The sequence below is a fragment of the Lepidothrix coronata genome, unplaced genomic scaffold (genome assembly GCF_001604755.1).
Source record: "Lepidothrix coronata isolate B3197 unplaced genomic scaffold, Lepidothrix_coronata-1.0 Scaffold44, whole genome shotgun sequence".
Taxonomy (NCBI): domain Eukaryota; kingdom Metazoa; phylum Chordata; class Aves; order Passeriformes; family Pipridae; genus Lepidothrix; species Lepidothrix coronata.
Genome location: NW_016690224.1, coordinates 4486226 through 4506321, shown reverse-complemented (window position 1 = coordinate 4506321; position 20096 = coordinate 4486226). Strand labels below are relative to the sequence as shown.

The following is a 20096-nucleotide window of genomic DNA, read 5'->3' as shown; positions in this document are numbered from 1 at the left end:
TTCCCTGGGAGATGTCCCATGGGAGCCATTATATACCTTTGGTCCAGCAAGGGGCAATAATCAGATCATTTTCAGATCTATAAGAAAACTTCTTTTTTTGAGGTCAAGAGACCAGAACTGCACGTACCAATTAAAGTGGGGGTAGATGGGCAAAAAATTGATTTGTGAGTGTGATATTTCTGTTTTATGGTTCATTGTCAGTTCATTTCTTTAATAATTCCTGTACTGATAGTTTAATGAAGCTGTGAATCAAAACACTGAAGTCTTGCTGAGCAATATTGAGAATGTTGAGAGCACGTTTATGTTTGAGCTGAGGTTGGTTTTCCCCAGCAGATAGATTGCTCTGTGTTTGCCTATATTTAGTTTTATTTGCTGTTTATATTGTCCAGTTAGTCTCATGAGGGTCTTCTGTGATTCCGTGCACTTTCCCATTTTCCTTGGTATCTTAAATTACCCACTACCATCAACACCCTTTCAAGTCCATAAAACTGATGTCTTGATCTTAAGCTCTAAAAGAAATGCATTGTTTGCTCTGGGCTTCTGGAATCCAGTGGTTAGTATGTTATGTTTTTGGAATTATTGAGCAAGAGATATCACAGTAGAGTGTTTGTGCAGCTTGCAGGCTGAAAGTTTTATAACTGTAGAGAACTCTGTCTCTTATAATGTAGCTTGTTTCATATCACAGATATTAAATTTTTGGTGGCCATTCTGTCTTGCCAGCAGAGACTCGGGGAAGTTCTGAATCTGTGTTTTACAGGGGGTTGAAGAGACTGTATTTTGTAATCTTTTCTTTACTTTTCTGCCTTTCGGGGCTGTACAAGTGACCTAAAAACGTCATTCCCTAATAATCTGGGCAAAGTTGTCAGCCTGAATATAACAAAACCAAAGAATTTGTACAAATAGAGAGTGAAAGTGTTAGATGTGAATATTTCTATTTTCCTCTGTAATTCGGGTATTCGATTTTTCAGAAGTGCTCAGTATCCTCAAATTTAAGGGATCACTTGTTTCTATTTTTCTGAGTCTCTTAGAAGATAATTCTAAAATTATTTATAATTTTCTTAATCATTCACGATTTTTGATAGGTAAAACTGCCTAATGCTTCTTGATATCTTGTATTTTCAACCAACAGCAAGAAATGCTTTTGGTGTTTAACCTTCTCTTGCCTTCCAGGGCATGGGAAACTATTTTTTGTACCCTTGTAATTGAGCCTTACTTTTGTGACAGCAGTATTAGCATAAACAAGTATATTAAATAATGGATGAGATTAAAATAATCACAGTAAGACATCATCCCCTCCCTGCCCTGCTCCAGTGCCCAGGGTTGTAAAGAGTAACGCTGAAAAAGCGTTGCATGTTGGCTGGGTGGATGTATCATATCAGTTTACAGTCACAAGCAGAGCTGTGCTATTGGGCAAAACACTTTCAAATTATTATTTATGCAGTTGTTTTTGCAGCTGGTATAAAGTGCAGGGCTGGTTTCACATCCTGCCCAGAGCAGGGAGAGCACCCTCCTGAGCGAGGTTCTCCTGGACTATGTGTGCTGTGGAAAGAGAGACGGCTGGGAAAGGATACAGGTTAGAGGGAGTAGTTACATTTTAGCTTAGGAATGCAGTCTTTCTATCTGATATTTGGGGGTTGTTTTGGCTTTTTTCCATTCTGATTAATTTTGTAATTGATGCTGTTGTGCTGGCATTAATCAAATGTTTCCCAGTAATGTCTTGTGGCTGTTGATAGATGAGTATTTTGTTTAGCAGTGTGATATGAGAGACCTCCAAAAATTACTCTTGACTGTCTCATGGAGTTACAGCTCTGACACTGAGACCTTCTGGTTAAGCTTCTTTTACTTCTTTTTCTTCTTGTACTTCTTTTACTTTGCTCTTTTTCTTCTGATTTTTTTTTTTTTAATTTTTGTTTTGTTTTGGATTTATTTTCCTTTTTTTTTGAGGTGAGAGGAAGTGTGTGTAAAGGGAAAGGAAGTCTTCAGTAATTCCTTCTTTCTCCCTAGGGCAAAACATAAACTACAGTTTTATATGCAGTATTTTCTTTTTAAAACAATAGTGAAATAATGTTTTAGTTCTCATTTGAATTGTTAGTGCTGCGTGTTATTCTTCAGAAAACTTCCTTTGGCTAGAGAGCATTTTATTTCTTGTTTTAGAATTTATTGTTAGGCAGAGACAAGATTATTGTTGATTCCTAATACTGGGTCTTCCTAAGGACAGTGATGTTGTTCTTCAGAAGCACAAAGGTAGTCTTTATCTGCCACACCTGCCTTTTGAGGAACTGGATGAAGTAGGGATTTTTCCACTTCCAGTCCAACAATATTGATGTTTTCTCTTTTCAGTGCTGAAACCCCATCCTCTTTTTTCCTTCTTGGAGAAGGCAGGAGGGCAGAAGTTGGCACACAGAGGTCATAAATTCACTTTAGGAGTCTTAGTGAACAGCTGCTTTTAAAACCTCTAATGCTAATTAATGTCTTGTCATTATTTTAAGTTGTGTGACCCATTTGTATATTTTTCTGAGTATTTTAAACTATAATTACACATCTTGTTTCAGTAGGAAAGTAGCTACTAAAGCTTATTTTCTCTGGAATTAAAACAGGAACAGTGGTAGCTAACCCTGCTTGTCCTCTATGTATCTTTGAAATTTCTAGAAAGGTGTTTCTGCCTTTGAGTTTCAGTAAATCAAACCCAATGTTTTTCAGTGTCAAATGTATGGATATTTTAAAGTAATGCTGTGATGAAACACGAGGATTATCCTTGGCTTACGTTACCGAGTTTCACTTGTTTACATCGCTGTGCTCTGCAGTGGCTGTTGAAGAGAACACTGTGGCATGTTTTCAGGAGCACTTCTGAAAAAGCATTTTCAAGAAATGAATGTTATGGATGAGAAACATCTGAGTTCCCACAGCCTTGTCACCGCTGACCCCTGTGATGCTTTGATAAGAGTAGAAATGGTTTGCACTGTAAAAGCCAACGTTAGCCCGCATTTCTTCTGGACTGGATGTCCCGTGGGTTCTGTTACTGTCTTACTGGCTGTAACCAGCAGATCCCAAATGTGTTTGCTGTGCGTGCAGAGATCATCTGTGCTGTGTCTGGCGTGTTTTAAGGAGTGTCAGGCTTGATGGACGTGCTCTGTAGGTTTGAGAAATGGGTATTGCGAGTGGCCATTGCTGGGTGTCCCTGTGCCAGCTGGAGCTACTGCTCTGTGCACATTGCCAGGCTCTGCCCAAATGTCTCTTGGTCATATCACTGCCAGTCCCCTGACCTTCCTTAGAGCACTGGTCTTCTCACTCTGAGAGCTGTCAAAAAGCTATTGGTCTGATTTACTGGATTTATTCAAAGTGTGTAGTTTTTCTTTGGGGTAATTTTTTCAATGCACTCAGCATTGCAACAAACTGCACTGCAAATGCATTTGAATATTTCTCAAGCATGCTGTGGGCAACTTTGTGTCTGCAGAACATTCAGAACATTCATTACCATTCGACAGTAATGAGGCCAGTTTTACTAAACTTTATCCTCTTTGGTCTTCTCAGTTTTAGTTTTCAATTGAATAAGATCAAAAGCACAACTAAGTGTTTGACTCGTAAACATGAAAAGGGCAAGAAATGTAAGTGTAGCAACTTAGTCCTACCTGTAAACGTGAACATCTGCTTCTGGAATCTAGTAGGCAGTTGTACCACTTAATATGATGTGTGTACAGCAAACATATTGCCTTCATGGGGCTTTTCTGGTTTGGGTTTTGGTTTTCTTAGGAGTGTCTCGTTTCAAATTATCTCTCAGTTATTTAATCTTCTGTGAAGGCATTCTGATTACTAGTAGCCATATGGCAGGACCGGTGCATTTTTGACATTCTGATGATGAAACTGCAACAGCAAATGGAGTTTTCTGTTCACACAGGCTTTCAGAGCTAGAGGGAAGCTGGAAGCTATAAACAAATATTTTCAGTGTCTTAAAATGAAGCTTCCTGTTGCTTCTGTTAACAGTACTTAGGGATCTGAGGAGGCAAAACTCCTGGAGTTTTCCCGACTTTTGTCAAAGTCAGAATTGAAATATACTTGTATGCAGCTGAGGTGATGGGGAGGGAGGAGTGTGTGCAAGGGTATGTGTTCATTTGGTGGGCTGAATTAGTACTTTGATCACTGTGGTGCTGTGTTGGATGTCTCATGCATGCAGTCATCAGTCTGCTTTTTGTGCCTTTGAAATGCTTCAGTTTTTAAGAGATGGAAACAACTAGATGTGTTTCATGTTTCTAATCAGCTGCAGGATGCTGGGCTCAGATAAACCTGATCACTTATTTCCACCTGGAATCCGTAAGACTGAAAGGAGAGGGGAAGTTTCATCCTCTTAATCTTCCATCCTATGTCTTCTGACTCAGGGGAGATGAAGCAAACAGCTGCCAGTTTACTGTCTTGCAAGAGGGAAGAAGATCCTGAAGTGTCTGGTCTTGCTGGTAGTCAGTGCTTCAAATTATGGCTGTTCTGCTAGTCTGCTCTTTCTTAGGTCGTCTTCCAGAATTAGCAGTAGTTGTGAAAACTGCAGTGTTTGGGTCTGCTGCAGCTACTCCTGGTTTGGGTAAGGTCAGCTTTGTTTTCTGGACTTTCCCCTGTGTGCTCCTGGGTGGAATGACAGTATTGACAGTTTCCTGCCGTTGGATAAAACATGAAAGGAAGGCAAAGCTGCAGGAGTGTCCTGCCTGCAGGCTGTGGAACCCAGTGGGGCTACTTCTGGTTTCTTCTCAGGGATAATGCTTGCAATCACATGACTCCTATTAAGTTTTGTAACATTCCTTGTGTTTATTAATGTGATTTTTCATAATAAATTGTTTCAGGGAATCTGAATTTTTCAACTTTTTTTGATTTTTATGGAAAACTTTTTTATATTTTTATAGCCTCTGAGGCTGCTGTTACTCTCTCAGTACTGTAGTTCCCGAGCTGGTGGTAATCTTTTCTAAGATCCAGTGTTGTTGGTAGTCAGGCCTGAATCCTCCCACGGTGTTTTCCTTCCTGCAGTCAGAAACACAGAACATTGCTCCCTAATAAGCCTCTTTCTCTGGCTAACGAGTGAACTCGGCAACATGGGTCACTTATAAAATATCCTTGGTTCAATGCCATCTGTGGAAGGAGAACTTAAAAAAAAAATAATTATCGTTTGGAGTGGAGCTGTAGGAAGTGCTTAGTCTTTGGTAAAAATTCCTTTTAAAAAAAGGCCAAACCCATTGGTCAGTCATGCATTCTGTTTGGCTCTAATTTGTAGTCTTTGCTGCTCTTCTGGACTTCTGGTCTTAAATAGAGCAAAAAAAAAAAGACATGGCTTTTCATCTGTATTTTGTATTTAAAATGTCTTTCTTTCTGCTTGTAGATTTGTTTGTAAATGCATCATAAACAGACAGCCCAGAATGAAGAAAGCAAGCAGGAGTGTTGGCTCAGTGCCCAAAGTGCCTGGAGTAAATAAAACTCAAACAACTGAAAAAGCCAAACCAGAAAACGGCTCCTCAGTGTCTGCAGTAACAAAACTCTCCAAAACTGGGACATCGGCATCTCTTTTGAAGGTAACAACCGGTAGAACGTTCTGATTATTTCTATTTTTTTGCAATAAAACTTTAAAAAGGGTAGAATTTCAAGGCACGTCTTTAGTGAGGTTTAGACTAGAGGCTTGTTACAGGGGTAGCTGAAGGGAATCTGGATAGTTACACAGCACTGGGCAGGGTGATAGGATCTTGTGTGTCATCCCTGCTGTATTTTGGACGTTGCAACATGAGATGTGCTGGAGAGCAATATTCTGTGCAGAACTTGGCTGTTCTGCAGAAGGGGCAGAGTGGAAATTGGGTTCTGATGGATGTTATTAATGGTGTCATGTTATGCTTGAATGGTGTGTCAGTGACTAATGGGATTTGATGAGAGTTATTTACTAATTCTGAAAAAAGAACTGAGGGGGTATCTAACATGAGAACCTTTTGGTATCAGTGATCCCTGTCAGGTCAGTGCAGCTGAATTCTTCTGGCTGTTTTGGCCTTTGCTTTGTGCGAAGGACTGCTTGAGCTGAATTTTCACAAGTTGGTTCTTGCTCCCAGAACAAGTTCAAAGGTAGAGGTTTTCTCATGTATTAGCAAACAGGGCAGTAGATGTAGGAGCATCTGGTTTTCAACAAACCAGAAGAATCAGACGTACTGGGGTGTGCTGGTGTGGAGCGTTCACCTGGGAGCAACCACATCTGGGCTGGCTGGATGATGTGAGCCTGCCTGGTCTGGCTCCTTTTCCTGGCATGGAGACATGGCTGGATCCAGCTCCTTTTCCTCTCTGCAGCCCAGTGTGCAGTGCTGTGCTGTGCTGCTGCTCTCCTGGGGCAAAAGAGCAGGACAGGGAACAGGGCTGGTGCCTGTGACTGGGACCTGACCCACCATCACTGACACACAGGAAAGCAGGGAGGCCATTTAAATAACTGGCAAATGAGGACCTAAAATTAAAGAAATGGTGTCTCTCTAGTAGCTCTGCAGGAGTGCTGAAGTCAGGAGATGTCTTCCCTTTCTCTTCTTCCTTTTCTTTTACAGAAGAATGGTTAATACCTTTGCTGATGAACTGGCAAGCCAGGTTTCAGCGGGGTTTTCTCCCAGTGCCCCTCCTTTCTTCCATCACTCCATCACATATCTTGCAGCTTTCTTAACTTTAAATAATCTTTTGATGCTTGTTGACACTACTTCCTTTATATTTTTGGAAACTTCTCACAGAATATGGAAACAAAAGTGCTTTGTAGTTTACTTATCAAGTTTCTTATGTCATACCTCTCAGGGAGATAAAGGAGGAGGATGATCTAACACTAAACATATTTGACCCAGTATGCTTTCTCAATTTTACTTATATTAGTAACACTTCTGGCTGTGTTTAGGCGTGGGATTAGAATTTGACAACTGTATGTTTGAGGCACAATGAAAATTTTTCTCTTAATTACTAAGACTTATCTCAGGTTTATGTTACAGCCAGGCTTACTCATACAGTTGGATGCCTTTTACTTGTTAAGCTGCTGTTGTGCCAACTGTGTGACTTCATACTAATGATGAATGTTATCTTTTTTGAGTGTTCCATACTCATATAACTGAGTTAGTTGTTTGTGGTGGTTTTTTCTTTAGTTTACTGGTACTGACAAATCATATTTATAATTACTGGCTTGAAAGAAATATCAATAAAAGTCATATTATTTTTCAAGTAATTTTTTGTATAGTTTTATATTTGATATTGTTGATGAAACATTTAGCACATTGTTTTCCTCATTGTGGTTGTAGGATGTTCTCTTAGAGTTGATGAACTGGTGTGTGTTCTGAATTTCACTTCGTATTCCTTGACCAAAAAACAAGCTGGCATTAAATAACTTTAATTGCAACAGCTTACTGATTTATTCAGTCCTTTGAGTTGGATATTGAATGAAAGGCCACCGTTAAGGACTAGAAATACTCACTTGTAGTACAGTAACAATCTTAATTCCATTAGTAACAATGTAGCAAAATTGAAAATGATTTTGTAATTATAGTATCCCCTTCATGATACAACCATGGTCGAGTGTTCAGCTTTGGGCGGGCTTCTTTCAGTGCACGTTGTTCCCGAGGTTTGTCCTTCTTTGTGGAGTTGTCAAAGTGTGTGGACAATGGAAGCACAGGAAGAAACTGGGAGACCCACCCTTGTGTAGGGCTGAGCCCGGACCAGGGGCTGTTGTCCGGCTGCTTCCGAGCGCCCTCGGTCGGTTCCTTCTCTGTAGCTTTTTGTCCCCACTTTGCCCAGGACTTGTGCAGATGTTCAGCACCCCCCCCCACGCGTTATTTCCATGGAATGTTAACTGCCAGCCGCTTCTAGTTTTTAATCCCTCAAAAAGTACTCTACAAATAACGTGTTCTTATTTTTAAGTTCATTATTTTTTGACTTCTTTGGCTAATGAGCTTGTGATCCTGCTCACACTCCCAACTGTAATTAGAAAGCAACTGTACTTCAGAAGAATTGCAAAATCCAGTGTCCCTGAAAAGCCAGGGCTTGGAGACCAGTATTTGAATATTAAAAATTAGAATGTGTTTTCAGTATTCATGTGTCTAGGCTTCTATTCTGTTTGCAAAATGCAGTGATTTAATTACAGATTGTTGTGGAGTTTGATGTTTGAAAAACTCAAATGCAGCAACAGCAATCATCAAAGAAAATCCTAGGTTGGAATAATTATATATATAAAGGGATTTGAATGAGATGCAGTAAATAGGATATACATGTTGAGAAACAAAGACAAAGTGAATTGTAGAGGTGATTATTCAAGTTTCGTTGCACTACAAGTTGGGAGGGGGAAAACAGAATATGAATTGTATAATTATAAAGTGGTTTTTATATAGAAAATCAAAATAGGTCTGGATGAGCATTTCTAATTATGATATTTTCTAATTTTTCATATTTTATTGTAGGAGTTTTAATGCTAAACAGGATGACACAGTTTTCAGTAAATGGAAAGAAGCTGTTTAATAAACATACAGCATTAATTTTGCTTCAACTGAAAAGATAGACTAGAAAAATGCTTTGATTTTAAAAGTCAAGAACAGTTGCTATTGTGGAGCATTAAGAAGAGAGCTGCTGGTTTGTAATTTTTCCAAAGCTCTGCTAAATAGTTTTCTTTGCCAAGAGTATAGTGTTACAGCTTTGAGAAAGTGTTTACTAATTGGCTGCAGAGGAGGCAGTGCCTTCCAACCTAGACCAGAAATAGTTTATGGGTAAGTCAGAAAAAGAATGGCTGTCTTAAATTCCTTTGTTCAGCAAGGACTGGAGATGACTAATGTCTGAAAGTGTGTATTTTACGTAGTTTTTTTCTTTTCCTTCAAGCTGAGTCACATCTTGACCTATTTGGCTTGATAACACGTACTTGTACTATAAGTGTCTAAAAGCTTAATCTAATTTCCCCACCCTTTCAACAGGGTAGAAATGCTGACAGTTAATAGTCCGTTTGAACTATCACGTTGGCATAGTCAGCAGCAAACAGAAAATCACTGTTCTGTGCCTTTCTGTGATACCTTGGTTTAGGTGACAGTTGCAGCACAAGGTTGTTTCCCTCCCCCTCTGCCCCATGCCCACAGAATTAGCTTAGATTTAAAATCTGATTGGGCCACAGGCTGACGGGGATTGTTGTACACGAGGAGTTTGTGCTCAGCCCACCCTCCCCACAGGAACGGGGTGGGCTTGGTGGGTTTTGTAGCCCTCCAACATTTTTATTTCCTGTTGGTACTTCCATTGCCTCTGCTGTTTGCATGGCTGTGACATGGCAGATGGAGGAGCTGATCTGGCTCCTGGGAGGAAGGAGCCCTTTGAAAAGCCTTGTTTGCTCAGCACAACATGTGAGCACATGGAGAGCAGCAGGATAGAACAACAGTGGCTTTTTCATAGCAGAAAACAAGCTTAAATGCACATCATATCCTCAGAGTAATGTGTTTTCTTCCAGCCTTTTATAAACCTTTTTAGAAGGTTATACCATTTCAAGATTCAGTAAAAACATTCAGTAAAAAAATCCTAGAAGATTTTTACCCTGACAAATATGTTTCTATCTGTAAATCTTCTGTGTTTTTGTCAACTGCATGCAGAGCAAATATGTTCTCTTCCTGAGCTCCCTTTTGTTTTGCAGCTGCTCTTCTTTGTCAATGGCACAGATCCCATCCATGCCCTTTCCACAATGTTGTGATGAGTGTTCCTAAATGTTCTGAAATTTGCACTTGCAAAAAGAGACTAGAACAGAGTGACATGCAACTTCTTTTTTTAATTAAGCAAATGTACCTTCATTCTTAATGTATAGAATTGTAATGTCTGGCATATAGTTTTTAGCATGAATATCTGTGGGAGTTGGAAGTTTATAAACCTGCAGAATTTGAAAGTCATGATGTAAAGCAACTGGTTAATTCCTAAGCACTAACTTTTAGCTGGGATGGTGGATGAGAGTTCAGATATGCTATGCAGCTGCATAATACAGTTACTCAAGGAATGCTACTAACACAGCTGTTTTCTTTTAATTTTCTTGCCCATATAACAGGAAAAATGTTGAGCATATTTTGATTGTTTCACCATGTGAAAAACTGCATTTTAAAGAGTGTAACGGCTGCCAATTAATGCTCAAGAGTTTAGTATTTTTAGAGTTGCTTCATTGTGAAAGATGTATTCTCTGTTTGGGAGTCTGGTTGTTGAGAATCCTGTGCTTACTGCTCTGTCACATTCCAGGCAGCTTCTGTGGCTCACAGTAGTTTCAGTAATGATCCTGTGAGGTGAGACAAAAAGTCCATTAAACAAATATCCCATCTCTGAGAGTGTCTAGTAAAGAGCATGAGAACAAGGCAAGGATATATGGTGAAGAGTGGCTTTTCTCCTGCCTCTGAATACTGTCCTAATTTCTAGAAATTTGTAGCATAGTATTTTGAGCTAGAAAGGGTATTTTGCTAATTTTGGATTGATTTTTCTTGTTCTTTGATTTGATCTTTTTGTTGTGAACTTATCTACCAGAAAACATTTCACCATATTCTGTTGGAGGACATTATATTAATTTCCTAGTATTTGATGGTTTAATTATCCAAGAATTGCCTTCATTTTTATGCATCAGCAAACTTTCAGTCAAAATTGAGAAGCTTTACACTATGTTATGTTACTGTGCTTTAATTCTTTTTTTTCTCCTTGTTATTAAGAATTAAGAATTTTGTCTGAGAAGAGAGAAGGCTCTGTTTCTATGGTCACTCATATGTGCAGTTATACTTTTCAACATTCTTGCCCAGACACATGACTAGTCAAATATGTACTTTTTAAACTGATGGAATCTTTAAGAGGAGAACTGTTGGCTCTGCAGACTTCTCAGTCAGCTGCCTTAAAGCTACTTCTTCCCTTTCTTTCAGACTAAGAGTAACGATGACCTCTTAGCGGGGATGGCTGGTGGTGGTGGAGTGACAATGACCAACGGTGTCAAGGCCAAGAAGAACACTTGTGTGTCAACAGCATCTTCAGCTCCAGGGACAGCCATGAACAGTCTGGAAAATAAACCCAAAACTATTGCAGGTAAATGGACATATGGATCCTTAAAGATGGTAGTTGGGTGGTGGCTTTTTATTTTCATGTTATGTATCGAGGATGCAGGCTGCCTAATGAAGTGGTCAGTAATGCCATGGTCAGATCACACACCTTCTGCACTCTTTTCCTATTTTTAATAGTGTAATTGCTTTTCTGGAGGGTGTTTCTTTTAGTTTTTCAGAACTGATTATGCAACTACTATATAAAACTAGATAATGTAATTCATTTAGAGAATCATAGATTTGTCTGAAAAAAATCCATGGCATAAGCACTGAATCTTTAAGATCACTTGTTACAGCGAACATTTTGGACATTTGATATTGCTTTGTAGAAATAAAGGAAGAGAGCTTTCAGAAATGGTTCAGAAAAGTGAAATCATTTAGTGTGTTATCAGTATGGATGGAAATATGTCTTGCCTTCTGTTGCTCTGTGTTGGATTCAGAAATGCTGAATTCAGTAAAGCTGTAAAGCATCTGGACATAAAGTAGTAATGATCTGTCCTCATCTTTATGCAATGAGGAAATACAAAAAACCTTAACTTTCATTTTGGGGAATCATAACATGCAATTCATCTCTTAAAAGCTTTCATTCCGATCTAGTGAAAAGAGAGACAATTTGAACTCATAGGAATAGCACTGCTGCAGTTTTTGCACAATTTATCAGAAGCTTTTCAAGACCGAAAAAAGAAACTTAAAGATATTAAACTTCAAGGTCTACCTCATTTTCAGTTAAAATCTAACTGCACTGGTTCATGCTGAATGCTGTGTGCATGTTTACTGTAGATGTGTTCTGTGAAATGTATTTACTACTGAGATTCCAAAAACAAACCACTATATTGCTGGTAGAAAACACACAGTGCTCTATGACAGGTACTGTGTTTTGAATTCACGTTCCTCACTTTCAAAACACGTGCAGGTACCAGTTCCACAGCGAAGCGCAGCACCTCGTCTGGGAATAAAGAGTCAAGCTCTTCCAGAGAGAGAATCCGCGATCGTTCCCGTTTGAGCCAGAGCAAAAAGCTGCCTTTGGCGGGACAGGGCGCCAACGACGCGGTCCTGGCCAAGCGCTCCCGCAGCCGCACCAACCCCGAGTCGGACATTCGCATGAGCAAGTCCAAGTCAGACAATCAAATCAGCGACAAAGCTGCGTTGGAAGCGAAGGTGAACGATCTCCTGACGTTGGCGAAAACTAAAGATGTGGAAATCTTGCATCTGAGAAATGAACTAAGGGATATGCGGGCTCAGCTGGGACTCAACGAAGATCAGCTTGAAGGTGATGAAAAATCGGAAGAAAAAGAGGCCATTGTTGTCCATCAGCCGACTGATGTAGAGTCTACATTGCTGCAGTTACAGGAACAGAACACCGCCATCCGAGAAGAGCTCAACCAGCTGAAGAATGAGAATCGAATGTTAAAAGACAGACTGAATGCACTGGGCTTTTCTTTGGAGCAAAGGCTGGACAACTCTGAAAAACTGTTTGGCTATCAGTCTTTGAGTCCAGAGATTACGGCTGGCAACCACAGCGATGGTGGTGGCACTCTGACATCTTCAGTGGAAGGTTCTGCTCCTGGGTCAATGGAAGACTTGTTAAGTCAGGATGAAAATACTCTGATGGACAACCAACACAGTAATTCCATGGATAATTTAGACAGCGAGTGCAGTGAAGTTTATCAGCCACTGACATCAAGTGATGATGCTTTAGATGCTCCATCGTCTTCAGAGTCTGAAGGAGTACCAAGTATAGAAAGATCTAGGAAGGGAAGCAGTGGCAATGCGAGTGAAGTGTCCGTAGCTTGTCTCACGGAACGGATACATCAGATGGAAGAGAACCAACACAGTACGGCTGAAGAGCTCCAAGCCACACTTCAAGAGCTTGCTGATTTGCAACAAATAACACAAGAGCTCAACAGTGAGAATGAAAGACTCGGAGAGGAAAAAGTAATCCTTATGGAATCTTTGTGCCAGCAGAGTGACAAGTTAGAACACTTCAGCCGTCAGATCGAGTATTTCCGGTCCCTTTTAGACGAGCACCACATCTCGTACGTGATCGATGAGGACATGAAAAGCGGTCGCTACATGGAGCTGGAGCAACGTTACATGGACCTGGCAGAGAACGCCCGGTTCGAGCGAGAGCAGCTGCTGGGTGTCCAGCAGCACTTGAGCAACACTTTGAAGATGGCAGAACAAGACAACAAGGAGGCCCAAGAGATGATAGGGGCGTTGAAGGAACGAAATCACCACATGGAACGGATTATTGAGTCAGAGCAGAAAAGCAAAACAGCGCTGGCGTCTACCTTGGAGGAGTACAAAACCACAGTGGCCAGTGACCAGATCGAGATGAACAGGCTGAAGGCTCAGTTAGAGCACGAAAAGCAGAAAGTGGCCGAGTTGTATTCAATACACAACTCTGGAGATAAATCAGACATTCAGGATCTGCTGGAGAGTGTCAGGCTGGATAAAGAGAAAGCAGAGAGCTTGGCCAGTGGTCTGCAGGAAGAGCTGGCACACACCCGCAACGACGCCAATCGACTGCAAGACGCCATTGCCAAGGTAGTGTTTGAAACACTGTTGTGTTCTAACATCCCATGTACAACCTGGCTTATTATTGACCACTGTAGCTCTTTGAGAAGGATTAATTACGAGGTTAACTGGATCGCAGTACTGTTAGGACTGATTACTTTCAACTTCTGTCATGAAAATGATGGCGGCTTTTAAAAAATTTTATATGGATAGATTGGGCTACAGGGTAGCTGTTGTGTTACTTTTTAAAAATAGGATGGCCAAACTTAAACAGTATTTAAGATACTGTACTAACTTAGTGCTTAAATTGCATGCCTTCTGCAAGGGTTTCAAGGAATTAGTGCCAAACTGGTGGGAGAGGGATGTCCCTGAGAAAGGACTGGGAATCAAAGTTTGAAGTGATAACCCAACTGTTGATGACTTAAAGGACCTTTCACAGGTATTGAGAGAATATTTTGAAGCTTCAGCATATTCAAGTTGGTTCAGTTAATTGAGAATAAATTATTGATAAATAAAGCAGAAAAGTGTCTTCTTTCTCAAGAAAATAATTTTGAGGTAGACAGAGATTTTACTTAATTTAATTTAATTTAATTTCCTGATACATATTTTAGTTTTAAATGAAAAAAAGAGATCAAAACATATTGATAAGCTTTTAAGCAATTATTATTAGATATGGCAAATACATGCAGGTTTTTTACTAATGATCCATTCAGGAGCAGCTTATGTGCTGAGTGGGTTTTGGATTGAAATGCATATTTCTAGTTCTAGACCAGCTGTTTTGACTCAAATATAACTAGTTTATGCAGTAGGCATGTCTAGTAAAAGCTATAATTTAATATAAAACCAAGAATCATAACATTCATTTAATAATGTAAAGTATGCATTTAAAGGTATATCTTCCTGATGAGACAATTTATTCCAATTAATGTCTGAACTGTGTATTAGCTGCAAAACAACATGCTAGTCATGATCACGAGCCAGTCAGAATCAACCTTAACTTAGGATGAAAACATAATAAAATAATTTTAATAATTAAAGTTGGAGAGTGCTATTAAAATAAAAACCACTGAAATGGGTGATTTAGAAGCAGGGAATTTTGTCTATTAAACTTGGTGCCTGCCTGTGCTGACCCACCTAAGCCACGACCTAATTTCTCTTTGTTTTTCTGACACCCTGTTTTTGCTCTTGGGTTAATGTTCCTGTGCCTCTGATCCCAGCTTGTTACTTATGTTACAGTTTTATGAGGCAGGATAAAATAGCCTCTCCCCCTGCTCCTGAAAGAGAGAAGGCAACTGCCTCTTCCCTTCTCTTTTTTTTTTTTAATTTCAGTTCACATAGTTTGTAATGCTGAGAATGCTTCACCTCACTAACACATCTCACACACAGATGTGAAACCTGCTACTTGGTTAAGGGAATCCATTGTCACACAGGTCCAGCCAGCACTAAACTTGATGAGCAGAAGAGAGCAGGCTTTTTCTTTTTTGGCAAGAGAAAGAAAGGATGAAGAGTTTCCCCCCCCCACCCCATCCCTTTTCCATGACAGCTCCATGTTAAATTGGATCAGCTGCTGTGAAACCACAGCCTGGCTACGATGGTGGTGTTGCTTCACTTGTACACAGGGCACTGCTGTTGGAGCAGCTGGGGAATGCTCACATATCCAGCTGGGGAATAAAAGAGTTTAACTCTGGCTCAGGAAGATAGTTGCACTAGAACAATGCATAGGTTAAGGCTTGCACTTCTCCCCTACCTTTCTGTTTTCAGAAATGCACTGTAAGTGTGGCAGTTACAAACCTAAAAGTGTGTTTAGTATGCAACTATTTTAGTTATGGTAAGATACGTTCTTCTTCAGGTTGAAGATGAATACAGAGTGTTCCAAGAAGAAGCCAAAAAACAAATTGAGGATCTCAATGTGACTCTGGAAAAAGTTCGGACAGAACTGGACGAGAAAGAGACTGAGAGAAGTGACATGAAAGAAACTATCTTTGAGTTGGAGGATGAAGTGGAGCAGCATCGTGCTGTGAAGCTTCATGACAATCTCATCATATCTGATTTGGAGAGTAAGTATGGGGAGTTTCTCTTGAGAGGAATGATAATTTAAGAAAAGCTGAAGTGGAACACTGTAATATTGAAAATATTTTCACTTGTCTTTTGAATGTCTGAATTCAAGTCAGGCTGGGTTTTGCAAGAATCCTTACACACTAGGGGAAAAAATCAAGTTGGCTTTGCTTTTCCAGTCCCAGCTGGTGTGGGAATGAAAACCTGTGAATTGAGAACAAATATGAAATCTGGTAATACTGTTTTCAAGTTGTTTTTCAAAGTAGAAAACCAGGTAATTACAGACTTAATGATAGGGTGCTCCTGGGTTTTGGAGACTGCATGATTGATTTAGTGTTTTACTGTTGTTTTTTAAGCAGGTTTTCTCTTTCAAGTTTCCAAGTATTAGGAGCTACCAGGTAGCTTGAGAATGTGTATAATAATAATTTCTCCCAGCTAAAGAAAGGTGCTTTTAGTGGGGAAATGAGAGAATGGAGGCCCTGGAAGTTACAAGTGTCAGCTGACTTGGCAGTGTGGGTGTATTGGAGATGTGTATATCTCCTTCTGTGTGCACTTGCTCAGGTTATGGAACTGATCTGTGGCCCTAAAAATTGATATGACGAACTTCAGGCAAGTTAGAATAAAATTTCATCTCTTGACTCTTGCTGCTGTACAAGAAATGGTTGGGACTTAAAATGAAATTCGTGTTTACTCTGTACTTGTCTAGCTCTCTGTGCCTTAGTTCCCTCTCTGATCTCGAAGACCTGCTCAGACATTCCTACCACAGGCTGGAATTCTGCAATTAGTCTCCATCTAAATAAGAACTTGTGCAACTGTACCCTGGCAAGCTGTATTTGCACAGTAATAATTTGTAATTTGCTGCTTACAGAATTCAAATATCTGCTAGTCTTCCATGTTATTCAAAGATGAAACAAGATAGCAAGAAACCCAAAGCATGATTCCTTTTAACAATGAGGGAAATATTCATAGAAAGGGTTTTAAATTGGTCTGCTATCAAGTAAAATTAAGCAAGCTAAATTGTTCATTCAACTGAAGCTGGTATCTTCAGACTTGTGGCTGTGAGCACTGTTTCCCTAAGCAACCCTTCTTTTATCTTGAAAGGCAATCACAGTTTCTCTTTACAAGATTGTTTTTTTATTATGCATTTTTCTTTCTCTTTCTATGCTAAAATATAGATATTTACTTGGGAGCAGGAGCTCAGACACATAGTCAGCAGCTCTTTCTTGGTTCCTGAAGTTGTTTTGTAGCAAACAGTCAAAAAGGTTGAACACTTTTTTCTACTGGTATTTTTTTATCCTTTAACTGAAATACATTCATACAGGGAGCAGCACTGTAGTCAAGTAGATGTTTAGGTATCTGCATATTAATACCCACTTAGAAGGCAGCTTTAGGTTTTAGAGACTTTTGCTTTGGGGATACAAAACAGCTGTTAGTTATTTCACTTAAAACGGCAAAAATTCAGGGAGACAAACCTCTGCCGGGGCAGAGATTTTCAACAAAAATCGCAACAGTATTTGTCATTCGTTGCTCTTGAAATAGTTCGGAAAATTCAGCTGTACCAGCTGATGGCCCGGTGTGATCCTTTCGGGGGAAGCAAGCCGTGTTTTGTTATATGCAGGAAGGAGAGTGGCATCTAGTGGCAGCACGAAGGGATGGCACCCGAGGAATTGTGTACGTTTGAAAAATATGTATTTTCTGGCCACTTTAAAACGCTGTTTGTGGGTTCACAATTTAACACGATGTGAGCGTTTTTTCATTGTAGCCTCTAAGCAGTGGCAGCAAAGAACAACAGTATGGAAAATCTGGGACTTGGAGGTAGTACATCTAACACACAGAAAAACACTTAAAACATTTAAAAGACAGAATTCTAATAATTTGTATTAAAGTGACAGAAAAGCATATCTTGGTAGCAGTAAGTTTTCTTACGCTGCTCAGACTTTTGGCCAGTTGTGGTGTTCTGTCAGCCAGATGTATAATGCCTCTGCTTTTAAATGTGGAGAATTTAGTGTAGGTTTAGGTATTATAAAACAGTAGCTAGAAGAATGTTGGTTTTTTCAGCCTAAATAACCAACTGTAATAGTAAAAGCATAAAGGTTTTCTTTAGTGAACTTTTATTTTAGATTTTAATTTGTGAAGAATTATAACCCACTCTTTAAGGAGGCAATTTGCCTAATGGCAAAGTTACTGAGTGAAGGAAAGTGATGGCAAGACAACTGAAAAATGACAAGTGGTAAGTGATGGAGAATTATCACTTAAAGAATTCATGAAAGACAGACTTTACACTTAGGAAAAAGATGCTTCACAGATGAGGTGGTGAGTGTTCATTCAATTAATGGTTAACCAACACAAATAGTAATGAAGGAATGGGAAATTCTCCAGCACTGGCACTTAGGGAATGCTTCACTGTGGACTTCTCAAACACCAAAAAGAGGCACAATGAACCTGGAATGAAACATTTTTCACAGTAGTCTGAGTATTGATCTGTCACATTTTAGCTGTCGATATGTCTGCCTGCAGAAACTGGAATCTCTTGGATTTGGACAGTAGGATGCAAATTGCATTGATTAAAACCAGTGTGTTCCTGACATCCATCCAGATGTGGGAACTGCAGAATGTGGCAGCTGAGCTCGTTACTGTTGGGAATTGGGAGTTTTAAGCACAGTGCTTCTGTATTGTATCTAAAAAGCCTAAGAAATATTAAAATAACCTGTATGTTTTATATCCTCACCACTGAACTGAGCTGAAACAACCTGCACTGGTGTGGAGGTGGGGGACTGGGAGGGACTGGGCAGCTGGCAGGAGGTGGGGAGGGCAGACACTGCACTAGATGGCGTGGTACCTCTGGCTTTCTTTCTGCCTTCCCAAAAACTTTCCTGTAGTCAGGTAGCCCAGCTGTCACATTAGTCATCCTTGGTGACTAAGGGGGAAAAAGAAACCTATTATTCTTCCAAGAAGTTAATAAGAGTTTGTGGGGGATTTTTTTTTTCTCAGAAAACTTTGTCTCCTGATGTGCAGAAAATGGGTATTGGTAGGTTTGCTTACCAGTTGTCAGATCTTCTTCTGATGCCTGAAAATAATCGTTGCCTGTTCTCTCGGCACAAGGTACATCTGCTGAGCGTGTAGGTTCTCCTAGTTGAACTATTTAAGTCAGTAAATTTTTAGGACAAGGGTAGGTGAGCGAGAAGGTTGATGTATCTGAAGTTCTGTGAATAAATAGTTCTTTTATGGAGCTGACAGCATTAGTTTTTAATTCTCATTTGAAAAGGATCTTGACAGCAGTTATGAAATGAAACGTTTGCATTACCATATTTAGGCCATTTCTAACATAGTGTTGGAAAAGTCAACTGGACATTCATTTTTTAATTGTGTCATGGGTTGAGACAAATTGTTAGTTGGTGGAGTTTTTTTGGCTAATGGCAGACCCTTAAATTCAGCTTTCTTGTTGCATTGATCTATTGTCTGACATGATGAGCTCAAAAGTGAGATTGGTCTACAAATCTTAGCCATTTGTAGTCTGCATGTCCCTTAATTTTATTTTTCTGCCTTCTAGGTAGAGGCAAGGCCTTCTCCAACTGTGGTTTAAATCAATATTGTTTTGTAAAATGTAGATGTAATTGGCTCCTGCAGTAAACACAAGCAGTTTGCTGATTTGCCAGTTTTGATTATCCTGTTCATTCATCAGAACAGTCTCCTTGTTCTTTATTTACCCCAACCTGTAGTTACTTTTCCTTTTATCTCCATCCTCTTTCTTGTCTATGATCCTTAAAAGGAGGAGACTGGATAATGGTAGAAGTACCTGTCCTACCATGCTGAAAATTTGGGCATGTGGAGGTGGGAAAGGTTTGTGTTTGTTAGAGAATTATGGAGGTTGTGGGGATGCAGAAAGGAAAGATTCCACAGTGCATCTTCTTCTTATTTTGACTACTTGGATTTTCAGGCTATAATTGGTGGAAAAGGTGAAATCACTTGTATTAATCCTAATTTCTCACTACATTTCAAATTCAGTTGCAATTTGGTGTGTTTTTCTTTTTTAAAAAATCTCTTTGGTTGACTGAGGTGGAAGACTGTTTCCAACAACTGCTGTGGAGTGCTCTGTATTGTTTATGGTACCTGCAGAATATTCAGGCCATTGTGTTTTACTTCAAAGCATAAATACATTAAAACTTAATGGTGTGTTTCATATCTCACAAAAGCTCAAAACAATGGCACTACATAAGCCTTAACTCTGGGTGCATTTATAGTTTCTGGTTTGTGGTTATTTTTAGACAGCTTGCTTTTAGTAGTAGAACAAATTTTGATTTTAAAAACGCTTTTTCTTTGAACTTTTTTTTAAAAGTCAAAATTAACATCGACTTGATTTTGTTTCAAAATGTGTTTAAAGGAAAAGGCAGGGAGAGCAACCTTTATAACTTTGACCTAAACCTGCTCTCTCAGTGCTGACTTTAGCTCAAACAAGTTGTGTATACAGAG

The 20096-nt window shown here is 39.6% G+C and overlaps 1 protein-coding gene across 1 annotated transcript in view; it reads left to right on the top strand.

Moving 5' to 3' along the window:
* The first annotated feature begins 1554 nt into the window (after positions 1-1554).
* SPECC1L (sperm antigen with calponin homology and coiled-coil domains 1 like) overlaps positions 1555-20096 on the top strand; it is a 56770-nt gene continuing 38228 nt past the window's right edge. The window contains exons 1-5 of the mRNA XM_017813944.1: positions 1555-1573; positions 5357-5546; positions 10881-11040; positions 11968-13601; positions 15421-15632. Coding sequence (XP_017669433.1) covers positions 5394-5546; positions 10881-11040; positions 11968-13601; positions 15421-15632 — 2159 coding nt within the window. The 5' untranslated portion in view covers positions 1555-1573; positions 5357-5393. The remainder of the gene's footprint in view (positions 1574-5356; positions 5547-10880; positions 11041-11967; positions 13602-15420; positions 15633-20096) is intronic.